At 29.0% G+C, this 25069-nt stretch overlaps 1 protein-coding gene, 1 long non-coding RNA gene and 1 pseudogene across 3 annotated transcripts; 2 read left to right on the top strand and 1 right to left on the bottom strand.

The window, feature by feature from the left end:
• The first annotated feature begins 2079 nt into the window (after positions 1-2079).
• On the top strand, positions 2080-3261 carry LOC132944736 (uncharacterized; annotated as a pseudogene).
• A 2760-nt stretch (positions 3262-6021) lies between these two features.
• LOC132944459 (histone-lysine N-methyltransferase SETD1B-A-like) lies at positions 6022-19072 on the top strand. 2 transcript variants are annotated; one of them, XM_061013815.1, is made up of 15 exons: positions 6022-6112; positions 6925-7406; positions 9421-9513; positions 9923-10100; positions 10174-10507; positions 10604-11130; positions 11204-11570; positions 11630-11759; positions 11820-11975; positions 12040-12141; positions 12198-12433; positions 12519-13132; positions 15726-15850; positions 15991-16425; positions 17377-19072. In XM_061013815.1, the coding sequence occupies exons 1-15, from the start codon at positions 6046-6048 to the stop codon at positions 17548-17550; spliced, it is 4020 nt and encodes a 1339-aa protein (XP_060869798.1). In that variant the 5' UTR covers positions 6022-6045; the 3' UTR covers positions 17551-19072. The 2 variants fall into 2 exon arrangements, with proteins under 2 accessions (XP_060869798.1, XP_060869799.1); XM_061013816.1 differs by lacking the exon at positions 6022-6112 and adding an exon at positions 6711-6850.
• On the bottom strand, positions 6762-7928 carry LOC132944460 (uncharacterized). The gene is made up of 3 exons (XR_009664460.1): positions 7673-7928; positions 6951-7395; positions 6762-6883 (listed from the first exon to the last, which is right to left on the bottom strand). It is a non-coding gene; the product is annotated as an uncharacterized LOC132944460 (long non-coding RNA).
• Positions 19073-25069: the final 5997 nt, after the last annotated feature.

Raw genomic sequence — 25069 nt, 5'->3', positions numbered from 1 at the left:
GTCAAAGTACCGAGCATCGACTGTATAAACGTTGGACGGTAAACAAGAGATTTATTTTTGTAATTCGTAGAAGAAAAACATGATTCGTTTGAGTGGCTATCGTAAATCGGTTCAGTTATTCCAATGTGTACCAAAAAAAGTTATAATTTGTTACCCTAGAATTTTAGATTTTTCCCGTTATACTAGTGATTGGTATGCATATATTTATAGATGGTTCATCAGCGTTTGCCATTGGATACGAGTCGAGTAAAAATGTAGATATTATGTCGGGGTACCGAGTAAGGGCCGGGTAAAAATGTAGGTATTATGTCGGGGTACCGAGTAAGGGCCGGGTAAAAATGTAGGTATTATGCCGGGGTACCGAGTAAGGGCCGAGTCTTAAAATAACATAATATGATATCGAGTAACCCGGCCGTCGAGTAATTGCCGGGTACCCGAAACATCTCTATTACGAATAATGGCTATAATATGACTTTGTTCATGACCAAATAATATTGTCGTCGATCGAATATAATATGTGTTTCTAATAATATACGACTTACAGAGACAAAGATAATATGTCTTTGTGTAATAATAATATGATATCAAATGCACGCGTTGCATTACGAATTACGATTCACCGTCACTGCCTATACGAATTACGATCGTACGTCTAGCACTCTGGCGTCTGCCGCGATAACTCAAATGTCCATAATATTATAATTATATCCGTAATCCCTGCAGTGGCTGCAGACAAAGAAAGTTAAAAAAAATCATTTTAATTTCTAATGGTCCACGAAGGTCATTACAAAAGTCTTAAATTGTATTTTACTGATTTTTCAAATTCTCGTCTTTATTTTGTTGGCTTTTATTATTTGTTCATTGACAAAAATGTACTATAGCACGTCTTAACAGCTATCTACTATAGCCGTGCCAGTGGGTATTTAAATATTTAATGCATACAATACTGTGCATAGGTCGCCGTCGCGATAGTGCCGAATATTAGCGTTCTGCGGTTTTTTCTTTGTTACCACATTAATTATTGGTTTCGTGTTAAAGCGTATAAATAAATATTTGTAAGCGATTAGCGAAAGACGACACCTGTTCTTATCTTTACATCTAATCGTATAATGTATAATAATATATTATTAGTACAAGTAAGTTGTATAAATAATAAATGTACACAAAAGGGGCGACAGAAAATATATGGACCGGCTACCGGCAGTGTCTCGGTGAATGCAGAATGTGTCGATACGTATATTATTGTTATTTTGATGTTTTGGTGGTGCAACGCGGCGTACAGGATTTTCATTTTTATACTAGTAGAATCAGAGGAAATGTCCGAGAGAAGAAAACATCAAATTTAATTTAATTTTTTCGCAAAAAAACAAAATGTGTGAGTATAAAGTCTAATTTGTTAGAAGTTGTGCCGTACTGTTGTAGGTACAATATATATATATATTATGAAAAAACAAAATTTACTGGACTGACGTAGGTAGGTACATATTATTTTTAAATTAATTTTAATACATTTTTAAAGACTGCATGATGCGCCGTCGGTAGCGATTTGCAGTACACAGGATTTTAGTTCGGTTAGGGGTTTACCTGAGTAAATAATTTAAATAATTTTTTTCTAAATATTTTTTATACAACCAATTATAGTAAGTTGGTCACAAATTTAGTCTACATTTACAGTGTTTAACCAGGTCACCTATAATAGAGCCACATCCGGCCGTAATAAATGTGGTAATAATCGAAGGTTTGTTTCCTATTTTGTTTATTCAAATAATTTAGTCTTACCTATATTAATTATAACAGCTATTTATTTATATTATCCCTACACTTTATGTGATTTATTGATGGACCTATTTTCATCTTTCAAAGGATTGTTATTGCCAGTTGGGTGGATATTATACAAAGTTGTATGGATGGTATCGTTGTATAAACTAAATAAATCATCATCAAATGAGATAAAAATCATTATTGAAAAATACATTGTTTTTCAATCAAACGGTTTAGACTTAAGCTATTATGTAAACCAAAAACCCCAGGATTCAAAAATGTTATGTCTAAAACAGTTAACATACTCACTATATAGGCATGATTGAAATTGCCAATACTGTTCAATTATTTGATAATCAACTTATTTGTCAAGGGGGCCAAAGCGTCGTACATTTTCCAGGTACCTACACATATTTAAAATATTTTGGAAATAATTAATAATTATTATTTATTCCCATACATATTTTTTTGTAATATTTAACTATTTGTTATTAGGTAGGTATTCACATAAAAAACACTTAGAAGGTACAATGTGGCGCCATAATAAATGTTCTATTCTAACTAATTTGAAAAAGAGATGTGGAAAATGCAATTTATTATTTCCTCAATTTTCGACTTATAAAAAAGATTGAATCAAAACAATAAATCATATGTGGGTTCAGTTCTTACTCTTAGAAGACATTGCATACTAGGTAAAATATTAGGAAGAACAACAACTGTCAAAAAGTCAAATAAAAGGTAAAATTATTATCATTATTACAATACAAATATTAAGGATGTATACCTACATTATATTTGAACTAATCTAAGGTTTAAGTCAACCATCCAACGATTAAACAAGTTATTGAATTAATAACAGAACAAATGAATCTATTGAAAATACATATATTTAGAATGGACACATTTAATACATCTCAGAAAACAATAGTAGTGAAATTATTACCGTAGTCGCAAATTTGAAAAATAGAAGGTATTCATAGGACTAGATTTTATTATGAATCTTATTAAAAATAAGGTACTTGTACATAAAATATATATTCTGCGTTTTGAAATACTACTGAAGTCTGAAACATTTTGACATTATTACTTTTAATTTATAGATCTTCTTCAACATATAGATTTTTGAGGCAGCAAGAAATTTTACCACTACCTTGTCCAAAAACAATACACAATTTTTTATCTTTGATAGATGTTAAATGTGGCTTTGACTAAAAAAATATTCAGTTATTAAAAAAAAATAGGAATACCTAAGCCCGAACAAAAGGTAGCAAATGGTATGCTTGTATATGATGAAAATTTCATAGAACATTTAATGTTTTTGAGAGAAAGTTTTAATGTAAATTCGCAAACATTATCCAATTGTGGTTTAGAGAATTTTGGGGGAGAAGTTGATTCATGCGCTTAAAAGCAAACCATACATTAGTTTTTATGAACTGTACCCAGTCAATTGCAGTATTTACATCGAGAAGACCTGTTAAAGGTACTTTTTTAAATCTATAAGTTTCCTTCCGTTCAGATTTACTAATAACACTCATAACTAGTCACTAATTAATTATGTATGTACTTGTCATTGGTGTAGGACACAGCTTGTAAACAATTAAATACCTTCTTGTATACTCTGTCCAGGGAAAGAATGATTTACGGAAGGACCAAAATCGGTGGATAGAGTATAGTATCTGTTTTATTCTATATTTCTATTTGTTATATACATAGGCAAAATTTGCGTTAAATTTATGGGGGCGCTAGATTTATGACGACTAAAGTGATTAGTGGGGGGGTCTTTTCCCCCACACCCCCTCCATTCATACACCTTAATTTTATACATCTTAAAACAATTGCCTAAAACATAATGCATATTATTATTCTGATAGGTACCACCTATGTATTATTTTTATTATGAAAATGATAAGGTCTTAGAAATAAATGTATCCAAATACTTATGGCATAATATTATAGTCAGTAAAAATTCTAATAGAAATAGAATTTTTAAATTTAATATAGGTATAATTATTAATTTGAATATAATATTTATATTTCAGATTTTAAGTAACTCTATGGCTAGAGGAATAGAATTTTATCTTGATTATTGCAAAGTAGAATCTTTAAGGACTAGCCATCAAACAGAACTTTTCACTGACCATTTTAATAAACTATTTGATGGCTAAATAGAAAATACCCAACATAAGGAATTAGAAATGGTAGTCATGACTTTCAGGTATAGTGTAATATGAATCAAAATATAATCCTAATGGTTATTTACTACATTAAATGAGATTTTAGAAGATTTTAGAAGTCAATTAACTTATTTCAAACTGCAAAAAAATATTTTTGAAAGATCCTTCAAGAGTACACATTTTTGAAGATCTAGCACCTATAATAATTACGATTTATGATACATGAATTATATAAAAAATAAATTTTTGAAAATGTTTAGTCATTCTCATTATAAAGTTAATTTTGGTATTTTTTAAGTAATTTTAAGATTTTTTTCGTGCATTTTTTTAAAGAATTTTAGGTCATCAAGTTCCAGGCCCTAATAATAAAAAACATAATTATTATAAAGCAGAAGTTGAATAGTGTGTTCTGTACTATATTTATGGCTATATAACAAAAAATATGGTAAAACAAATTAAATGTAATAAAAGCGTTAACTTTAAAACTTTAAAACTGGTATATATTCAAAACAATTGATTTTAAAATAATCACCAATTTGAAATTAATTACTTATCTCTATATTTTAGGTAAAAAGTCTTACTCAAACAAACCAGAAGCTACTCTTCTTAATTTAAAAACACGTGGTGGTTTGACTCATCCAAATTATTTTTTATTTAGATAACTGATTGCTGTTTAAAAATCATTTGTCAAGCATTGTGAAAACAATGTTTTTTTTAATGGCAATTGATGCCTTTTTTGGCAACATATAACAATCAAAGTATCAATTTTCCTTGTGTTGAACATAAAAAAGACGTGCTTACATAAATAATTTCAAATTTTATATTCATGAGAATGCGACAGTATTCATTAATAACAAATATAAATTCAATTAAACTTAATGCAAAAAAAGCTAAATTAGTAAATACATAGTAATAAATCATAATTAATTATGTTCTTTTTTATTTTTTATTATTAATAAATTATCCTCTGCGACATAGGCCATTGGGATACAAGTATTATTTATATCGAGAACTTATTTCTAATGGTATTAAGACAATTAGTGTACATATTTATCAAAGCTATTTTGTATAATATAATTATTTTATTTAAGTTATAGTTTGTTTTGAAGGTTTGCTTTTATGATGAATTCGAAGGTGGCCGAGTGATTTTGAAAGATGTTTTGGAAGTTTTGCGATCGATCTTGGTTTGGAGTATGAACGACATTCCGTCATTATGTGTTTGACTGTAAGACAGGTGCTGCATGATGGACATATTTTGCTTATTAGATGACTGAGTGATGTGTGTGTGCCCAATCCGGAGTCTACTAAGAATGATCTCTAACTTTCTTGTAATTATGATTTTATATTTGTATATATTTAAGATTATTATACAACATGTATTATTATTTTACAATAGTTAATGTGTTGTTTTATACATAATTCTTTATTAGAGAATAAAATTATTTATTTATTACTAAAATTAGTATAAAGTATTAAATTTTACTAAAATCACCATTTTTTTTTTCTGGTTTATATCGGTAATAAAGCCTTTCTTAAGTACACAAATTCCTTTGATACAAGTTACTGTTCTTAAAGTTCCTTTTTTTGGAGTGAAATGAAACAAAAGTATATGAAAATGGTCAGCTATCGATGAACAGTCATGAGCATTGAGCACAACAATTTTTTCTATTAACTACTCATATAAGTAATTTTGTTTTATCATAGATCGTTAAGTGTGGTGAGTATCGAGTACCTAGTATTACCTACTACCAATCAATTATCATATTAATATTAATATTTTAATAATACGTACAAAACTATAAAATAATTAATAATGGAGTAGCTAAAATTGTTTTAAAGCACGATTGCATGAAAAAAATAATATGAAATGTTTATTTATTATGAAGCAACTAATTTTTCTGTACATAGATAGCGCTAGGTACACACATTGTACCTTTTGAAAACATATATTTAGGTGGTTCTAGGACTACTGATAAGGTCTTCGTTGATAGCACGATTACTTCTATGAGTTCTATGTATCATGGTTTCCAGTCACGAATTAATTCGTGTTTCCGGTCGACCTGTAAGTTGTCCGCAGCACGTTCTACATGGTTCTACGGAATTCGTACACATGCGATGTAACTGCGCTTTACCTGTTAGTAACACGAACTACGTTTGTGTTCAAAAATCATACAGTAGTTAGTATAATCGTCTATTCTGTGGTGTAATGTTGGTATATATATTTTTTTATTAGTTAACCCGCGGTGACTTAGCCTTAGGCCATCGGGTGGTTTTTAAACTGTGGGGGGAGGGAACTGTAGGTGTAAACACGTCGTGTGTGTAGTTTTGGCAGATTTTTTAGCGGGTATCTGCCATGCCCGGGTGGGGGATGAGGGCAATGTTAGTCTGTACACAGAATTCTGTTATATTATATATATATTATTCCTGTTATATGTTATAGTCATATCTATCTTAACCGTGATAAACACCAATGTTAAAAGTGTTTTAGTGAATAGGTTAACAGATGGCGTTGCGTCGTACGTGTACCGGTAGAGTACAACTTTGTGGCCGTACTCCTACAGTCCAGTCCTACCCACCCGGTAACCACAGACTGCCAACGGCGTCCAGTCCTGTGTACTATACTGCTATAGTCTCTAGTCAGTTTCCTTATCTATGGTAGCAGTACATGCTATAAACTTAGTATGCCCTAGAGTCTAGACCATGGCTCGATTTATTTAGGTGAAACGATCTTGCCTTTTTCCGACGACTACCTGTACGTTAGAAGAACGATTAAACGTTTACCTTAAATTACCTTGTATATCTTTAGTCGTGGTTGGAAGCGAGGTCTCTTTATTCGTGGTTGGATGTGAAAATAGCCACTGCGTTAATAATATTGTATATGCCATTCCGAATCAATAGTACATGAACAGTATGATGTGTGTTTGTTTTTCTTTCAACCTTACAACAATCTTGTAAAAATATAGCTCATTGTACATTTTTCATTATTTAGATCGACAAAATAAGATGGAATCGTACCGTAAATATGGTTCGAGACATCATGACTCCAGTCACCACAACAGGCACCACAGACATCGACACCGCCACCATCACTATAGATATGATCAAGAAGAGTATGAATCGCATCGTGTTCACCAGCGACATCACAATAACAGAAGTAGTGATGAAGATGGTGAATATGAGTATAACAGAATTCCATCTACAAGAGTTGAGAAACCTCCTTCACCAATGTACCATCAACCTACTCGAAGGCCAACTACTCCACCGCCACCACCAACAGTATCGATTATTGAAAAGCCAAAAGAACGCAATTGGAAACTTTTGGCCGATCCATTTCTTAGTAAAGCGGTCACTAAAATATATCGCTACGATGGTGGTTTAGATCCCTCGTTACCTGTATTGCCCAATGACGATCCACGAAAAACATTTAAAACTATTACTTTGCCCATCGAATTGCCAGTACCTAAATTTAAGGTATGTATTTTAGATGATCAATTTAATCTATCTACTAGATTTTCAAAAACTTAGTCACTAATATTTTTTTTTCAAGTCAGGTACTTAATAAATACTTAAAAATACATAGGTACTATAAACGTAATGTAATATACGTCAAAAAATATAATGATTAATTAATAATACACTTATTTATTGTATATTTATGTACCTATTATGATTTATGAACAAACAATTTAATTTAAAAACATTTATTTTTCTAAATCATCCATCTACATATTATATACCTGTTTACAGTCTTCTAATACAAAAATTGAATGGAAGAAAACGGGTGTAAATATATAAAAATATTTGATTAATTTTGTGATAGGTACAACAAATATGTGAAGTGATAATTAGAGACTGAATTAAAGCATTTTATAAGCTTATCATTTAATTATTTTTAATGTAAAAGAGTAAAGAAAACTTAATAGAACTATCAAACAATCTTTATAATGTTAAAATTCTTATTCTAAACTTCTACAATTTCTTTTATTAGATAAACACATGTTTTTTATTTTTAATTAATGAAACTGAGTGAAAAGTGTAACATGATAAAGAAAGGTTAGAATAGTTTGATAAGTGATAACTAAGGCTGGGAATGTAATACCCCCAAAAAAAATGCTTTAATGCCCTACAAATTCTAAATAAGACACTAAAAAAATGCAGTTTTATTGTTTTTATTTTTAATAATTAATTTAGTATAAATTTGAAATTATATTTGATTAAATTAATTAAATTGAAATAAGTGATTAAAATAATTTTTCTAGGCTAAACTTTAGAACATCTCCAACTTGGATTTCTTTTAATCTAGAACAACAATTATTTTACAAAGTTTCAATTAAAAATCAAAATCAGTAATACTTACTACTCTACTACCTACCTTTTCAAACCTTTCGGGATTCTTCAAAAACCTATTTGTTGTTATCAACTATTAAGTGTATTCGTTCAGAGAGGGATAATAAGACAATTAGTATAAAACAAAAATGGCCAACAAAAAAATTTGAAAACACTGACAAATATAAGTTTTACAGTCTGTCAATCATTTTCATGTGGTTGTTAGTGATATAGTAGTCTGATTTTTAGAATTTTTATTCCTGTTACCATTAACCCCATGGTTTATAGTTTTAAATCCAATCGCATACGCATTTGATAACAAATTGATCGGGTGTACATTATAATCTCGACTATGGTCGATTGAATATATAGTGATTCTAAACATACTTTGCAACACCACCACTCGTAAACTCATTATCTAAGTTTTGATATTATAATTTTACTGTCCTAATGTCCGATACTAGATATGAGAGTGACTACTTACGTTTGTTATACAAAAAAATATATATATATTTATATATAACTCACGTTAGCGTGTAGTTTTAAAACAAAATTTCAAATTTGTATTTTGTATTTTGGATCCAAAAACTCATAATTATGATATCAAATCATATTTGATAATTTTACATAAATATAATTAAAAGTTATTTATTAAGCATACTATTTTTAGAATTTATGTTTTATGTAGAGAAGTCTGCATTTTGTTCACAAAATATTATTCTCTATTTTATACCAAATTTTATATTTTTGTTATTATGTTGAATTAATTTTATTAATTACAATGAAAAATTAGAATCACAAGTAAATTTGTTAACTATACACAGTTTTACTTTTTTAATTTTAATATTATTTCATTAAATATTAGATTTATTTTTTGATAACTTTGATTCAATTTTATCAAATTATTAATGGAATTAAAATAAATTTTTAACTATTATTAAAATAAGTAATTAATACATTTGTTATTGGTAGTAAACATAATTTTTCAAATATACAACATTTATGGAGTTTTATCAAAATAAAAAAATTATAATAATATTTTAATAATATAAATTTATCGGCTATATGGTTATATATTATATTGAAATTTATGTTAAATTGTACTAGAAAACAAGAACAGAAATAATATTATGTTTTAAACTAAAAATTATTTTTTTAGCTTGACAGAAACTACATTGGCCAACGTCCTGAAGTCGAAGTAACTTTTTCTAATTTAAACGATAATATTGACAAAGTGTTTCTGACTGACTTGGTGAGTGAATTTACTCAAATTAAGAAAAGTTAGATAGTAAATTATGTCATATAAAAAGTAATTATGATGTTTTATTCAGCATTATAATTACTTGATTATTATTAATCTAAGTATATTGTTGTGGGAATTTAGGGAAATTTTTTTTTATTTTATGTTATACTTATTTACATATTTTGGCTTAAAATGTTTCTATATCTTTATAATATCATTTAAAATAAATTTTAGATTATGCATTAAAACATAATTACTGATTCAATTTTTATAATTAAATTATAAACTATGCTCACTGACAAAATTATAACTATATTATTATTACTATGTGTAGGAAGTAGTAAAAATAATTAAAATAATGTTATTGCTTAAATTTTCTATTTTTGCATTATATTAAGATACTTTTTACAATTTGTAGGTAGTGAAATTTGGAAAAATAGAATTGTTACAAATATTCTACCACCCAGTCACTAAAAAACATTTGGGTTTAGCCAAAATTATTTTTGAAGAGGCATCATCAGCTAGATACTGTGTTCAAAAGTTAAATGATACATCTGTGATGGGAAAAGTTGTCAGTGTATTTTTGGACCCTTTTGGTAAAATTATATTTTAGTATTAATTTTAAATTATCGGACAATTTTATAACTTAATTATGTATACATTGTACAGCTTCAGAATGTAAAGTAATATTTGATAAGATGACTGAAGAAAAACCAAAACCTCTGTCAGAAGTACCAAAAGGTATACCACTTCCTATTTCTAATCGAGATCGACGGTCAGTTAAAACGTGTAAATCTCAAGAAGAATCTTCTGTTAAACCTCAGTTGGAAGAGAAATCATCATTGCCACCCAAAACAGATAATTACAAAAATTATAGTTATGACTATACCACACCTTCTCCAGCCGTTAGTGACCTTCCATCAGAGCAAAGTTTTAGCAGTGGATATAACAGTATTGCTGGTACTCCTGCATACAATGGGACTCATCCCTATTCTTTTAATAGGTATAAATGATAAACTAATTTATTTATTATTATTATTGTTATAATATTATAACTTATTTTTAAATGGTGATTATAATTATTACTTTTTATTTTAAGATTTCCTTGCAGTGTTCCTCCAGGACCAAATAATTATTGGTGGGGAGAATCTAGTCATATACCTCCACCTTTACACTCAGCACCAGAACCAATACCAGTACCTACACCAGCATCAACCTCTAAGTTAGATTCTGAAGCACAATCAAAATTGGATTTAGATACAAGAATTGAAATGATGCTTAGTGGCATGTCTTCTCAAGGTGCTAGTATAGAACCTGCATTTTTATCTATTGTGAAAAAAGATCCTGATGAAGTTTCATTTAACATTGTGGAAGATACCATTGATGATGATATTAGTCTGAATCTTCAACCACCACCTGGGGATAATGACAATCAATCTGACTTAGATGAAGAAAAAGTTAGCCACGACGAAGAAACGTTACCTCCACTTTCTAATCCTCCGTCTCCTTTCTTGTCAAAAGATGTTTACATTAAGTGTTTTGAAACTGCAGCTGAACAATTAAAAATTACTAAAGAAAAGGAGAAATTGGAAGCAAAAAGCTTCTTGAATAATACTATAAGAAATGGTAATATCATACAAACATTGGATTATGTATAATTTGTTACAAAAAATTAGTAAATATTTTTATTTGGTTTTAGTTATTAATAAGAATATGCACGATTCTTTGCACAGTGATATCAGCTCTAGTGATGATGAATTCATGTTAGGGTCGAGTTTTAAAGGAAATACTCCTGATGATGCTATGAGTTTATCTAGTTTGTCATCCCGTGATGAGAAAATTGTTGAAAATGATCCTAATATACCACCACAATATCCACCATTGCCAAATTATCCTCCTCAAGGATATTATTATCCATCACAAATTAACAATCATTATGGCTATCAATATTTTCCATATCCTCCTAATTATCCATATGGTCCTCCGTTACCTAGAGCTGAGTTTTATGAACCAGAACTATCACGTGATAGGCATGAAAATGAAAATTTCCCTGCAGATCTTAAAAAGTATGTGTTACTAATTTCAAAAACAGTTTCATTTATAATTTTAAACATTTTTATTTTAGAAATTTAATGAATGCAGTATTATATGAGTTAAGAATTATTATTAAACTTGACCTTATGAAGAAAATGGGGACAGCTGTGGCTTTTAATGCTCTGGATCAGTGGTGGGAAGAAGCTGAAAGGCAGTCAAAAGTAAATTTTATCTACTTGAATTTGTTTTGAAGTTATTGACATATTTGAAAATATTTATAGTCTACTAGTATGACTAACGAAGAGCCTAAATCCGCACAACCAGCTCCTAACCTTAATAGTATCTTGGAAGCTGGTACAGAAGGCTTAGAAACGTTGGCTCTAAGTGGATTAGGTTTAGGATTCCGAGCAGCTATTCCTAAAATGCCGTCATTCCGTGTAAGTTATCTTGTCTTGTATGTATATAATTTTTTTTTTATTATTATTTTATTGGAATTTTCAGAGAAAAAAGAAGGAACCATCACCCAAGAAAACTAATGAACAACAAGATTACGGAAGTGATCAAGAAGAAATGGTTATAACTTCAGACAATGAAGCCAAAGATGTATGTTTAATTTATTTATTAAATATGTGTTACTTTATAAGTTTATTTATTTCAAGATTGATGATGATGAAGTGACTAGACCTACATTTGCGGAACGAAAACGTTTGGGAAGATACTTATTTGACAGTGATAGTAATTCTTCTACTTCTGAACCGTCAGTTCATAGTTCTTCGGAAGAAGAATCTAGTAATGATAGCTCTAGTAATGAGGGTTCATCTGACGAATTCATCTGGAAAAATAAATTGAAAAAATTATGTAAAACTATGACAATGGATGATTTTGATAGGGTCAGGTAGGCAAATGACAATGAATAATATAAAGTCAAATTTACTATGTAAAATATGTTTTATGAGCATTAAATATATGTATGTTTTTAGAGAGCTCACCCCTACTGGAAACGAAACTCCTGTGGAAATGGATACTTTACCAAGTTCTGATGAAGAAGGATCATTTGTGAAGTATAAACGTGATGATAAAGCTGTGAAACGAAAGATTGAAGATGATCATTTAGACAAAGAAGTTGAACCTAAAAAACGTTTACTTAATGGAGAAGAAACCCCAAGTGAAGTATTTTCAGATAATTTGTATCGTGTGTCAAAACAGGTATACAGCCCTCCTCCTATATCTGATTGGGAAACTGAAGTCAACAAAAATGATAAATCTAAGAATGTAATAATCGAACCAGTAATACATGAACAGAAAATAACAGAAGTTTTTCCAAAAAAATTAAAACAACCCTTAACTGTCAGAGATAACAATAAAATAGAAAACACAGATCAGTCAATTGTACAAAAACATTGTGATAATAAAGTTAAAACTAAATATTACAACAAACGAGATATGGTACAAGAAGCAACTGTATTATTTGAGTTCCTTACTAAGGGTATAGATGTGGAAGATATTAACTATTTAAAACAAAGCTATGATTCATTGTTGTCCAATAATACTGTACCCTACTGGACGAATGAAACACATTGGGTCAGCCATCCAGATATCCTTTTAATAATATTAATTATGATTTTTTTTTAATTTAGCAATGCTATGTATTGTCTTTTATAATTTTATTTATATGGGTATAACTAGGTGTATAAATTTAGATTGGATTAAATTATACTACAAAAATTAAAAGATATTGCAACACTAAAAACAAGTTTGCTTAGATTTAAAGTATGTTATACATTATAATCTAAGAAATGTGGTGTGGGTCCCACATTTAAACAATTATTCAATGAGATTTAAGCGATTGGAAAATATTCATGTGGCACTGTGGCACTACTAGATTTTAATAACTTACAATAGTATTTTAAAATTTTGTTTTTTTAATCTTGCGTATATTTATGTGTAAAATGGATTCTAAATTGTGTATTATATCTTGTTATTGTATTCTTAATTTAACATAAATTTTGATGCTTAACCACCTTGGCACACCACAGACACAAACATGGTTTTACGAAATTTACTTTGATAGTTCTAAATACTATGAAAAAAACTAGAAAGTATGTCAAAATTAAAATCAAACCAGCGTCTTAAACACATAACTACACTTCTGATGAAATCAAGATGACGCTACATCCACAAGTGTTGTCTCCATCTTAAAAATGTATAACGTAGCAAAAACTGTCTTGCGCTGGTAAGAACCACTCAGGCTGTTGCCCAAGCTAAACAACCAAATGTATACACTATAAAGAGGAGAACATATTCTGGGCAACGTTGTTATTATTTTTTCAATATCAGAACTATACAAAAAAAGTTATTCAAGTTTGAAAAACACAAATTAATGAATTTTTAAACAATAAGAACTATTTTTGTATTTGTGATATTGAAAAATTTTAAAACAACGCTACTCAGTCAATGTTCTTTTCTTCCTAGTGTGAAAATTTGGTTGGTTAACTTGGACTACAGCCTGAGTACTTCTTACCCACGCAAAACAATTTTTGCCATGTTTTACATTTTTGACGGAAACAACAAATGCAGATGTAGTGTCATCAGTAGTGTAGTTGTTATGTGTTAATGACGCTGGTTTGAATTTAATTCTGATATACATTTTGATAACTTTCTAGTTTCTCCATAGTATTTAAGAATGAATTTCGTAAAATCAATATCATGTTTGTGTCGAGGTAGGAATGCATTAAAATATATGTTAAATTACAGGGCTTTGCACCGGAATTGTTTTTTCAAGTTTCAGGTGTTGAAAGAAAATTTGGGTTATTGAATTCGGGTGTTACGGGTTAATACACTTTTCTGGTTACGGTTAAATGCAAATTTATTCGGGTTAATTATGGTTGATTCGGGTGTTAAAATAAACATATGTTGTATATCAATTAACATGAGATTTTCAATGCAAATTTGATATAGTAATCTAATTTTATATTTAAAGTAAGCATAATGAAAAAAAATTAAAAAATTAAATTAAATATCAGTCTTACTCAGTCCTTTTTCTACAGAAGAAAGTTCTCGCTTATTACATATTTTAATTTTTAACTAAACATATATTCGTGATATTTATTTTTGATTAAGAATGTTAGACAACACAATTAATATTGTGAAATAAAATAAAACAATCATCTAGCATCAAGGTCTTTTTAAATTATTTTGTTAGTTACAAAAAAAAAAATTGAGTTATCCGCTACACACTTACACTACTATCTTTTTAGTCGCGTTAGTTGCATAAAAACACATACAAATTGATATGCCACTTAATTTTCAATAATTGAGTTTCCGGTAAACCCAATTGGAAATTCGAGTTTCGGGTGTTAATTTTTTTCAATCGGTTTTGTATATACGTGTTTTGGGTTATGCTATTTATTTAGGTTGATTCGAGTTACCTTCGGGTGTAAAGCCTTGATTTAAAGAATACAATAACAAGATATAATACTCAATTTGGAATCCATTTTACACATTAATATTCGCAAGATTAAAAAAACAAAATTTTACACGTAAAACCAAGGTGGGTATAAACTTTTTAGCTCTATGATGTCAAGAGGATATTTATAAGCTCTCGTTATTTCAATTATTAATAATTTTTTTTTATTTATTTATTTAATTTATTTTTTTCTTAAACATTGTTTTTTATTATATTGACTAATAATAAACCAAATTAAAATTAAAAACTTTTAAAAAAATATTTTTGTGTTTAGATGCCTTTACTTAAAATAAAGGAAAAAACAGTTATGAATTAAGATTGAAGTAAAAGAAAATTTAATTTTTAAATCTTATTAATGTTTTAACAAGAAATTATTCACATTATTTAAAAATTATACTAATTAAATAATTTATATAATATACTCGGTCCAGCAAGAGAACACGCTGATTCTGCACATCCTCCCTACTTCACCCTACTATCGAAACCAGTTCTCTTATAGGAGGAAGTCTCATGTGGTGATATGCAGAACTGATTTTGATAGGCTTGAGGCACGTTCGTTCTTTTGCTAGACAGAGTATAGTTTAGAGTTTATTTTAGCTTTTTATAAGTTAAAGATTTAATGGGTATAAACTGTAAATTAAGTAAACATAAATGAATTAAATATTGTTGGTAGGTACTTATTTTATTAGTTAAGTTAAAATCTTCCTTAATTTATATACACTGACAGCAGTACCAAATCAGCTTCCACGCAAAAAGAAAAAAGATGAATGGAAAGTTCATGATACGGGATGTGGTAGAACTGAAGGTTATTATAAAGTGGACAGTAAACAAAAAGCCAACCATAAGGTAAATAATGCTTGTAAAATATTGCTTTTACCTAAATTCTTTTTATATTTTAAACAAAGGTACATTCACCAATAGTATACATATTGAATTAAAGAATATTTTTTACTTTACCCATAACATAAATTAATTTTTTATTTTAGTATCATTTTGGACACACAATTGCGCAATTAAACCGTATTACAGAGCTTAAACGTGTAAAAGAATCTACTGGTAAAATGTTAGCTCTTTCTCGTGAAGCTCGGAGTAACCAGAGAAGGTTATTAACAGCGTTTGGAGCCACGTCAGACAGTGATTTGCTCAAATTCAATGTGCTAAAATTCCGTAAGAAACAATTGAAATTTGGAAAGTCTGCTATACACGATTGGGGCTTGTTTGCTATGGAGTCTATTGCAGCTGATGAAATGGTTATTGAGTATGTAGGGCAAATGGTTCGCCCAGTAGTTGCTGATCTACGTGAAAGACAATATGAAGCTACTGGAATAGGTAGTTCGTATCTATTCAGAATAGATTTGGATACCATTATTGATGCTACCAAATGTGGTAATCTGGCAAGATTCATTAATCATAGTTGTAATGTGAGTATTTTTAATGTTATACAAACAAAAATATTTTAGTTAATTTGAAACATAAAATTAGTTTTTGCCTTTCTAGGAAAATTATCAAATTAGTAAAAATAATATACAATTTTAGTACAAAGTTTGAAACCAATAATATGCTGTTGTCAGTTGTGCCTTTACAGTTTACAGTTTACAATAATATTAAATCATTTTTTGATAATTATTTCAATAATTTTATTAAAATATTTAACTTACATTATTCATTATAAAATAATTTATCAAGTTTTATAGATTACTAGTATATAGACTTCCAAACACAATTTTAGATTCTGAGCGAAGAATGTATTCATTTTACATTAACGTTTTTTGTTTGTTGTTATACCTTTTGGAGCAGTAAAAATACTTGAATTTTTGTGGCATTTTCTCAATTTTTTGTCTCTAAATAAATTATTCCCCAGTTTTTGATATTCTTAAAAATTTAGCTACGAGAAAAAAATCTTGATTTTTGCCTTGGTGTATATGTAAAAAACAATATAAAACAATTATTATTATACATTTTTTATGATAATGTCAGAATATTATTTGGTTTTTCTCTCACACACACACAATAGCAAATTAGTGTTCAGCAGAACAAATCTTGTGTTGTTCGCTTTGATTTTAAAGTAAATTGACCTATCATCACACTTAAAGGTAAGAATCTAGGCTATTTATATGTTACACGCCTTATAGACTTAAATTAATATATCAATTCTCTGCAATATTAAAGCTAATAATACAAGATTGGTCCTGCTTAACACAAATTTGCTAAGTAGCGTGTTTGTCAAAAAGAAAACGAATGATGCGGGCTGACATTCTTATAATTTCAACATAATAATATGTATCTTAAACCTTTTGTAATAAAAGAATATTACAAAATTAAAACCAAATATGACCTTGAATATCTTTCAGTAATATCTTTTTTTGTTGCAGCCTAATTGCTATGCCAAGATAATTCAAATCGATGGACAAAAAAAAATAGTCATATATAGTAAACAGCCAATCGGAGTAAATGAGGAAATAACTTATGATTATAAATTCCCACTCGAAGATAACAAAATACCATGTCTTTGTGGTACCCATTGTTGCCGTGGAACGCTTAACTAGTTGAAGAATTCTCATTAAATAATTTCTTATTAAATAGATTGTGAATGTTTTATAACTGTTTGACAACTCTTCCATAAAACTTATAAATTTTAAAAGTTACCAGTCTTCTACTGGATTTTATCTTTGGATATTTTTAAAAGAAGTACCTACAGAGCCATACAATTTTTCCCGTGGAACCGATTCAAGTATGTAAAAACTGAAAAAACAGACTGTAAAAATGTCAACCCATAATTTTTTTAAATAAACTATATGAAGTACCTATAAAAATTCCTGGTTTTTCTGTACAATAGGTGTGTTGCGTTAAAATAATTAAAATTTTTAAATATTAAAAAAAATTGAACTAAAGCATTTTGAACAGTTCTATTCATAGTCTGTTATACTATTTGTTATTTGTATATCATACAACCGTACAGATACAGGACTGTTAGGACTATTTTAAGCTCTAAACAAAGAAGTTTAGTTCGTCCTAATCTATTAATCAGTGTTTGTCAATAACTCAAAAAATTAAGTAAATACCTAATAAGAATTTTTTTAATTTAGCAGTACATCATATTTAGTAAAAAAAAAATACCTAACCTTCTTAAGTATAAAATTGATTGTATTGAGTAGTAAGTTTTGAATTTGTTGTGTCGTCGAACAATGTTTAAGAAAATAATATGTAATATTCTGAATTAGATTGTTTTTTTACCACATGACTTTCTTGCGATACAAACCATCTATTGACTGTGGTGAGGCAATGTATGCATTTGCCCCTGTCTGATTTTAAAAGCAGCCCGATTGGCCGGTCCATGGTGATTTTCGATTAACCAGTATAATATTATATTAGCGCGAAAACTTGTCTATATTTATAGGAAAATATTATAATGAGTAGGTACTAAGAAATTATTATCACAATGATAAATTGGTATTTACTAATTAATAGTTGGTATATATTTATATTTATATATGCATGTGTGGATGTACATAAAAGTTGGCATGTATGTATCTGTTATATGAAGGAAACGGCATATGATAATAATATATTAATATGTGCTTGCTAGTAGTTGTTTATTAAGTTACCCATTTGGGCTGGTCAAAACTTTTGCCCCCCTCTATTAAGAACTGAAATGACACCACTGACTGTAATAATAACAATATAGGCCTACCGCCCACAGGTGGTTTCTTGAGATAGCGATTAGCGGTAGAATACCATTGGACGACGGTACAACAAGTTTTAGGTAATTTACGAATCCTTAGCAATTGGCACTCGGCAGTGTATTCTTATCAAACAGATTGTGAATGTTTTATAATTGTTTGAAAACTCTTCCATAACACTTTTGCTAATTTGATTTAAATGAATGTGACTGATGTGCAAATTATTGTTTTGCATTCCTTTTTTTTTTATTATTACTTCTTTATGTACATAATTTAGCTTTTGAATGTTAATGATTCAGTCTCTAGTAAGATAAAAGAAAAAATGTAAATTGTATAAATTAATAAATGTTGTTTAATATAGAATAAATTATTAATAATAAATAAATAATATTGGTATTAAGTGGATATAATATTATATAAGGATATAAAAAAATATAATTTATACATAATAATTCTTATAAAAATATTTATTAATTCCATTGTTTAAGTTTAGTATTTAAATTGATCTAAATGGTGAAGGACAAAAATGGTTGGATTCATATTGGCAAGTTTCAACTTCAGTTGTCATATTATCACAATATTAGCAAATAGAAATATACCTTACCTATTATTTATTTGGCAATTAATATATCTAATATACTGCAGTGTCAGGGTATAACAGGAATACCTAACAAATTAACTCTTTCCGGCATTGTGGGACACTGTATGTCCCCATAGACCCATAAACTAACTTAGTTTCATAGGCGCACATAGGGCCCCCAATTTAATTCAGTATTTCACCAATCGTTTATAAACTATTGTGGTTTATTGGTTCGGAATTTTTTTTTCCATTACAAATATTGACAACTGTTCACGAATTCACGATTAAAACAGTGTTGTGTGAATGCACGTTTCAGTTTTTGTCAAAACATTAAACAATATACAGCGGATAAGAACCACCGAGTCTACTGTTCAAGTTATGCAACCAAATGTTCCAACTAGTAGAATACCACATAATATTACTGTTTGCCTTCACATCAAGATGTAATTTCCGAATCTTCTTCAGATACAGGATATTTACTAACATCACCATTAAAAAAAACACAGTAGTCAATCACCTACGGTGGCGCGGCGAAGTGAAATATTTTATCGAGCAATTCATTTTTTGAATGACCTATCGCCACTTGAGACTTGACTAATTTATATGATCAACAGGGCTAGGATTTATATGCAAAAGCATGTTTTTTTTGCGACTTCTGATTATTGATTTTGTCAGTAATGTCCACGAATCACCTCATGATGAGATAAATGGTGGTATTTTTATTTTGCATGTTTTTGCATATTTTGGATGAAATGTATATTATTGCATATATATTGAATAAAATGAATATTATTGTACATTTTGATTATAAGAATGCGAAAAATAAATGTTTTATAGTAAATTTCATAATACTTGGTTTTTTGTCAAACATATATTTTATTTTTATAAATACAATCGTATGATACAATAGGTATGCGATAAAAGATTAAATAATTTGACATTCATTTTCGAAAATTTGAAAAAATATGTGATCATAGCATGTAACACTCGTAGTGAATGTGAATTATAAAATTTATTTCTAAATTATATTATATTAAAGCGTCCGATGCCGATGCCATTTTGTCCTCAAAAATATATTCTGCGGGAATAATGATACCACCTTATAGAATCAACCAAATTTCATAATTTTTTATTTATTTGCTAGAGAGAAATATTCTACAGCTTGCATCGATCTCTGTTTTTCAATATTTCATATTACCGTTTTTTATTGCATACAAATCCTAGCCCTGATGATCAGTGTTGGCCTGGCCATGGCCGCTGGGCTGCGAACGGTGCAGATACCTTACATATAGTTTTTTTTTCTTAGGATCTTGTAACTTTTTATTTGCGTGGCTTGTTCCTGATCTATGTAAGGCGTAGTTTTTTCTTTAAAATTTCAAAATTTTTAAGCACGCAGGTGTACCAATAGTAAAATCAACTTTATTTCTTCAAATAGTAACAACTATATTTTTTAATGGATTCCGGTAAAGCTTTTTTTTCCTGAAAATGTTGATAGTCAAATCATCCATTTTGGTTCGCTAGTTTATTAACTATGGTCCTCTGAAGTTTAGTAAAATATGCATTAATACTTTTAATTGAAATAATTGATATAGGTTTAATTTACAAGAACTAAATAAATTTTTTCTTATTACTAACTTTTATAACTTGAAATTTGAACCACAAGTTCCCTATATTGGTAAGTATCGCATACAAAGTGTGAATTTAGAAGTTGAAATTCTTTAAGAATTATTTAATAATCGTGATTGGAAAATAAACTATTTGCAAGATATTTAGATAAATAGTCAATCTCAATATAGGCTTGTACCTAACTTAGGCATACTTTTAATCTGAGTTAATTACAGATTTCCTATATGAATCAAATACCATCAGGTATTACACTATTACCTTGGCCACCTATAAAAGAATCCAAATTAATGCTATTGTAAGAAAAGTATGATAGGAAAAGTACGAAGTAAAATGTAAATGTCCAAAACTAAAAAATATTTAGGTTCATGAATTTCAACTCCTAAATTCATACTTTGCATGCGATACCTACCAATATAGGGAACATAATATATGGTGTTCAAATTTCAAGTTTATCCCACTGCGAGAAGAGCACCGCAAGACATTGCACTTTTTTCATTACACAATTTTTTTTAGCCCCCATACATACCTAAGACATTAATGTCAACAATCGAATACCATTTACCATTATTACTTTAGGCTTTAGTCACCTAATGAAGAATCCAAATTTATGATATTGTAAGAAAAGTAACTGTGAAGTAATTAATAATTACGATTACCTATAATAACAAATTAAAATAATAATACTGATTTTGATGATCGTATGTCAAAATAAAAATAATGAACTATGTTTGCCGACAATTTTGTTTATGTTTTTTATTTTTATTTTTTGAGTGTGTCATTTGATTACCGATTAAACTACTTAAGCGTTTAAAAAGGTAGTCATAAGAAAAAATTATTTAGCTCTTGTTAATTAAACCTATATAACAATTATTTAAATTAAAAGTATTCACGCATATTTTACTAGACTTTAGAGGACCATAGTTAATAAACTAGCGAACCAAAATTGATGATTTGACTATCAAAATTTTAAGAAAAAAAACTTTACCGGAATCCGTTAAAAAATATACCTAGTAGTTACTATTTGAAAAAATAAAGTTGATTTTGCTATTGGTACACCCGCGTGTTTAAACATTTTGAAATTGTTATAAAAAAAAAGTTGCCTGTCAAAAATAAAGAAACACGTCTTTTTTTCGTTTCAGCGAAATTCTATGCCATCGATCCCATGATCGTTAAAAAAAACACGCTTAGGATGACATAAGATGCACCCTGTATATTAATAACATGGGGTCGGAGTGGCGCGCAGTTGACTACGGCTCACACAGTCATCGGTTCGAATCATAGCAAAGTGCAAAAAAATTTTGTGGTTCTGCGCGATCGCCATTTTTCCGTGCTGTCGTTCCATTGTACGTTTAACTTAGTATAAAATGTGATGTGAAAAAAGCATATAGAGTATCAACACATCAAAATACAGGTATCGAGATAATGGCTCGGTTAGGAAAGGAAGCGAACAAATGACTATTAGCGACAAGACAATTAAAATTACAACCAATCAAATCCGTGAAAATCGACCATCAATCAGATGCTATATATAAACAAACATTTAACAAAATGTCAAAGGTCCGTTTGGAAAATTGAAAAAAAAATAGCGTGTGACAGGTGGTTGAAATACGTATGTATATACAAATATCTCTGATATTCTAATATGCAAATTAGTAAAACGTATTAATTCCAAGACGGAAGTTAATTACCTAAATGAGTTGTTGAATGATTGTTTAAAGAGTTCTCAAATAGCAAAGAACAACTGCATTTCAGCAAACAAGAAATAAATTAAACCATGGATGACAGTAGTCAACAGTGTTATTGAACTATTAGAACCAGAGATAATAGTTAGGTATAACATGTTGATAAAAAGAAAAAATGAAATTAGATTAGGTACCTACTTGGTTATTACAAAAGTTACAAGAATAAACTATGCTTTCTAATAAGATTGGCAAAAAACTTTATTATTATTATTATTATTATTAAATGAATATTATAAAACTAAAATTAAAAATAATCTGTAATAAGTGTGGAATACAAATGGAGAAATAATTAACAGAAAACCAAAAAATAAATCACAGCCCTATAGATAATTAATCTGTACAACGGTCTAATTGATATAAACAATGCAAAATTATTTACTATAATACATCATAATCACTTTATAAATGATGGTAAGAACATTACAGGACCAATACAAAAAGATAATCTGTTATTATATTATGATAAAACAATATTAATAAATAATACCAAAAAAATAATTACACTTATGGACATGAATTAGATTATAAAAGCTTTACCGAAATGGAGGCAATGGAAGTGATCACAAAATTACGTAAAGGTGCATCACCAGCTGGTTTTGATGGAATCTCATCTAGTAGACTAGTGCAAATATAGCAGAATATATAACTAAACCAATATTACTTATTTAGCAAATTCAAGCTTCCTAAAAGGTATTTTTCCTGAAGTATACAAGCAGACATATTATGTAACTCCAATCCGGATGATCCAAATGAACAGCTACAGACGAATCTCAGCAATATTTAAAGTATCCGAAAAATTAGCGAAAATTCAATTACAAAAATTCATAGTTAGTAGACACGCCATAAATGAAATGCAATTTGGTTTTCGGGCGCAAACTGGCAGTGAGTATGTTATTTCATTTCGGGCAAATTTGGCTTATAGTCCTCTTGATAGTGGTAAATTATGTTTAAATATTTTCTTAGACGTGGCAAAAGCTTTCGGTTCAATACCTCACGAGTTACTATTACTATTAAACGGGAAAAAAATATTGGGAAAATACATTTAGTAATTAGTAATTGGTTCAAATAATATCTTCATAATAGACTACAAATAGTAAAAATAAATAAATTAACAAGTGATCCAAACAATTTAAATTACGGCATCTGATTTAGGTCCCATACGCTATTCTTGATATATGTTAATTACCTAACTATTAGAATTAAACACAAGTGCAACTATAATAGCTTTGGCTGATGATACAATTTTGTTTATTGAAGGTGATAATGGGAATGAGGTGGACACAAGAACAAATTTAGAGAGCAAATTTATCATTTATGAACATATTTCGATCTGTATAGATAGATATATTACTGTCCAAATTTCATACCCACGGCTTCAGCGGTTCCGGCTAGGTAATTTTTTTCGTTTTTATCCCTCTTAACTCCCGTAGGGTTTGCATTTTGAAAAATCCTTTCTCAGTGGGTGTCTACACCGCAAAACAAAACAGCCGTCCAAATGTCATACTCGTAGCTTCAGCGGTTCCGGGTAGGCGATGATGAATCACTCGGGGACAAGTCATTTTATACAGGGTGATTTATTAAGCGTAAGACACTCATTATCTCAAAAAGTATTAATGTTTTTGAAAATATTTTTTTACATAGTTTCAAGTTGTTAAAAAAACAACATTTTTAAATATTTTTTATCCTTATAGTTTTTTAAGTTTTTTACTTTTTTGAATGACAGCATAGGGTTTCAATTTCATTTTCCAAAGCAGAATATTTTTCTAAGTATTTTAATACATAAATATCGAATTTAGGACGAGTAGTTTATGAGTTATAAGTATTTAAGGTTTAGACAAGGCACAAACGGAGTTAGTGGACGCACATTTGCGGGGTAACTCCATACCACTCCACTCCGCCCATCTAAACTTTAAATGCTTATACCTCATAGACTACTCGCCCTAAATTAGATTTGTATGAATCAAAATACTTAGAAAAATATTCTGCTTTGGAATATGAATTTAAAACTCTAAAAAAAACCCTGAAACTTCAAAAAAGTAAAAAAACTTAAAAAAAATTATATAGATAAAAAATATTTAAAAATATAATTTTTTAATAAAAGCATAGGTTTTTTTAACAACTTGAAACTATGTAAAAAAATATTTTCAAAAACATTAATACTTTTTGAGATAATGAGTGTTTTACGCTTTATGAATCACTCTGTATACATATAGAGACACGGCGACACGTGTATGCAATTTAGCTACACGCCTTTTTCCCATAACAAAGATGAATCATAGATTGGGCGTATATTCTGCTGCGGTGCAAGACTTTTGAAATCGCTCATGAAATATCTTAGGTCTACAACAATATCATATTCTGCCAAGGCTTTGTCCGACCGAAATACTTTGCATTGTGTATAGTTTAGACTTTTGAAATCGCTCATGAAATATCTTAG

The sequence above is a fragment of the Metopolophium dirhodum genome, chromosome 5 (assembly GCF_019925205.1).
Source record: "Metopolophium dirhodum isolate CAU chromosome 5, ASM1992520v1, whole genome shotgun sequence".
In the NCBI taxonomy this organism is placed as follows: domain Eukaryota; kingdom Metazoa; phylum Arthropoda; class Insecta; order Hemiptera; family Aphididae; genus Metopolophium; species Metopolophium dirhodum.
This window is presented reverse-complemented; position numbering and strand designations above follow the sequence as displayed.